This window comes from Ostrea edulis, chromosome 5 (assembly GCF_947568905.1).
Source record: "Ostrea edulis chromosome 5, xbOstEdul1.1, whole genome shotgun sequence".
NCBI lineage: Eukaryota > Metazoa > Mollusca > Bivalvia > Ostreida > Ostreidae > Ostrea > Ostrea edulis.
Genome location: NC_079168.1, coordinates 7,745,361 through 7,748,889, shown reverse-complemented (window position 1 = coordinate 7,748,889; position 3,529 = coordinate 7,745,361). Strand labels below are relative to the sequence as shown.

The 3,529-nt window shown below is 35.7% G+C and overlaps 1 protein-coding gene across 2 annotated transcripts in view; it reads right to left on the bottom strand.

Annotated features, from left to right (window-relative positions):
- LOC125650021 (neuroglobin-like) overlaps positions 1 to 3,529 on the bottom strand; it is a 14,268-nt gene continuing 10,739 nt past the window's right edge. For both annotated transcript variants that reach the window (XM_048877963.2, XM_056167155.1), the window contains one exon: positions 1 to 532. In XM_048877963.2, the coding sequence (XP_048733920.1) occupies positions 383 to 532 (150 nt within the window). In that variant the 3' untranslated portion in view covers positions 1 to 382. The remainder of the gene's footprint in view (positions 533 to 3,529) is intronic.

The following is a 3,529-nucleotide window of genomic DNA, read 5'->3' as shown; positions in this document are numbered from 1 at the left end:
TTATAACTGTCCCTGTGATAATATTTATTAACAATGAAACTATATTAAATACATGTACAATCAGTTCAGATTATGCAGTCTGTTTTATAACTCTGTGTATATTGAATCCCTTGTTGCACCATTGTGCGACGAGAAACACGGTCGTTGCTAGTTCAAGTAGTTTTCTGATGCCTGACGCTCGGGGGGAGAGGCTTGTTCACATATATGCTGTAAAATTTCATTTTTCTACACATATGATAAGCAGATATCTTTAGTCATTTCCAGTTTTTCAGATATTAATGAAACATTGAATGCATATTAATTTGATCTAAACTTTTCCGATACTTTGTATCTGCATACTATTTTCGTGAAATGAAATCATATGTGAAAATTATTGAAAATGTCAGCCATCATTTCCGTTGGTGTCGTCTAGTCCTTGAGCAAAACTGTAACTCAACATCGCGAAAAAAGTTCTCCAAGCTTTGTGAACCTCCTTGGTAAAGTTTTCGTCTAACTGATTTTCAAGTGTGCACAATAAAGCGTTTCCAACGGGCTGCAAGAAAAAAATAATTGGAGGAGTGAAAAAATTCAGTGATCACACGGATAAAGCGGAGGTAACATTTGAGCAATCTTGAATGAAAAACTGAACATAATCTCATCAATCCTGTAAAGAATTCAACAATGAAACTGGGGCAAACATGGAATTAATTTCCACGGGTCGTTAGTGTTCTTACCCTTGAGAACATCGAAAATGCATGTTCAATGACGAACGAAATCACGATTTGCTAAAAACTAGTATAACATTTTATTGCAATATCACACAAAAACTGTAAAATATTGCCATTAAGGTCCTATTTTAGAGTTACTTCCTGATTGTAAAAGTAATCCCTAATGTATCATACAAGGCTGACATATGGACACTAAGTTGGGGGAGAACTTTGGATCAATCGGAGATTGAATCCGGTATCCTTGCGTTGCTAGTTAGGTGATCTAACCACTGAGCAAATATTATTTGCTCGACAGGGGATGCTTACTTCTCCTATGCGCCTGATCCCATGTCTGGTGTGTCCAGGGGTCCGTGTTTGCCCAACTATCTATTTTGTATTGCTTATAGGAGTTAGGAGATTGATCACTGTTTATTATCTTCACCTCTCATTTAATACAACAATCATAAACCTATTTCGGAAATCATACGAGAACTCTTCATATCAAGGTGATAAAAAAATAGTTTTATAAATAACAAGAGGCCCAAGGGCCTAGAATCGCTCTTCTGATAAATTGTACAAGCTCACCATTTCTATTCTTAGCCTCTTAGTATTCTAAATCTTTAGTTAAATCTTAAGAATTATTTTTTTTAAAAGTAGGTCAATGTGACCTACTTTTTGGTTTACACATTTTGAGAACCCAAGAAATATCAACTGACAAAGTTTGATGATTTTAAGCCAATTAGTATCTGAATATTGAAATATAGCTGTCAAATTCCAATCGTAAGTCATGGTGACCTACTTTTTGGTCAGCGAACTCCGAACATGTAAGACCCATCAACTGACAAAGTTTGATGACTGCAGGTCAAATAGTATCTGAAATATATAAATATAGCCGTCCAATTCCAAAAGTAGGTCAAGGTGACCTACTTTTTCGTCAACACCCTTCAAACATGGAAGACCCAACAACTGACAAAGTTTGATGACTGTAGGTCAAATAGTATCTGAATTACATAAATATAGCCGTCCAATTCCAAAAGTAGGTCAAGGTGACCTACTTTTTCGTCGACACCCTTTGAACATGCAAGACCCATCAACTGACAAAGTTTGATGACTGTAGGTCAAGTAGTATCTGAAATATATAAATATAGCGGTCCAATTCCAAAAGTAGGTCAAGGTGACCTACTTTTTGGTCGACACACTCCGTAGACTCAAGATGCATCAACTGTCAAAGTTTGATGATTGTAGGTCAATTAGTGACTGAAATATATAAATATAACTGTCAAATGCCAAAAGTAGGTCACAGTGACCTACTTTTTGGTCGATACACTCCGAAGACTCAAGATGCATCAACTGACAAAGTTTGATGATTGTAGGTCAAATAGTGTCTGAAATATAGTAATTTAGCTGTCAAATACCAAAAGTAGGTCACGGTGATCTACTTTTTGGTCGACACAAACCGAAGATAGAAGACGCATCAACTGACAAAGTTTGATGATCCTAGGTTTTACAGTGCCCAAAATATGCATCTAAAATTGAAAATGTGAAATTTGAATATCTGCAAAATTCAAAAAGTAGGTCACTGTGACCTACTTTTTTATAAATATGTTTCAAGGCCTCAAGATACATCAACTTACAAGATTTGATGATTCTAAACCTCTCGGTATTTGAAATAACAACTTAAAATATATCTGTAAATGATAAGCCATAAAATTCAGAAAGTAGGTCACGGTGACCTATTTTTCAGTTGACGCATTTCAAGGTCCCATGATCCACCAACTGACAAGTTTTGATGATCATAGGCTTCAAAGTGTCCAAGATATGCATCAAAATTAATTTTAAAATAAATACCTGCAAAATTCAAAAAGTAGGTCACCGTGACCTACTTTTGAAACAACTTGACACAAGGTCCTAAGATGCATCAACTGTCAAAATTTGATGATCCTAGTCCTTATAATGACTAAAATATCAAAGATTTAAGGAAATATAAATTTAGGTCAACTTTGAAGTAACCTTGAGACCACGCCCTTTGCCCCAGGGTAATGACTTGAACAATTTTTAATCTACAACATATCCTCATCCTTATGTGTAAGTTTGGTGATAATCTGCCCAGTGGTTCTTGAGAAGAAGATTTTTTAGCAACCACTACTTTTGTTTGTATTTTCCTGATTATCTCCCCTTGTTAAAGGGTCACATCCCTCTTTTTAGTATGTATGAAAGCCCTTGGGCCAATGATACCCTGTAACAAATTTGAAAAAAAATTGGCCAAGGGGTTCTTGAGTTATAGCCCTTTTTCTAAAAAGTTTACGCACACCGCACAAATGGCCATAGCATTATTTAGCTCTTTGAGCCTTCGGCTCAGAAGAGCTAATAATGACAGAAACGTCGCGTATGCAGACCTGGGTTTTTTTTAGCAAAGAGACAGGATACAAATAAATTGGACCTGAATTATTCATTATTGCAAATTATGTGTTAAGTACATATAGCTCCTTGTGTAATGAATCATATTACAGAACATAAATCCCCCAACACTACCACAGCCAGCAAACAGTCCAAAACAACAAAGGACTCCAAATAATTGGTGCGCATTTCTACATCGAACAATGAGATCGTGAAGAGTTGGCATAGTTACTCAGTTGTATCCACACCTTGTATTGTGTAGCTTCTACGTCACCGATAACTGGATAAGACCGACGGAAATTATAAAATTCCTTTATATACACTACACAATATAAGATCACCTGTTTGAATGTCGTCTTTCAAATCATGGAGAAGATCGGGTTCAAGGAAGACTTTATCGTTTTGTTTGCTTTATATATATATATATATATTTCATTCAGCAATAT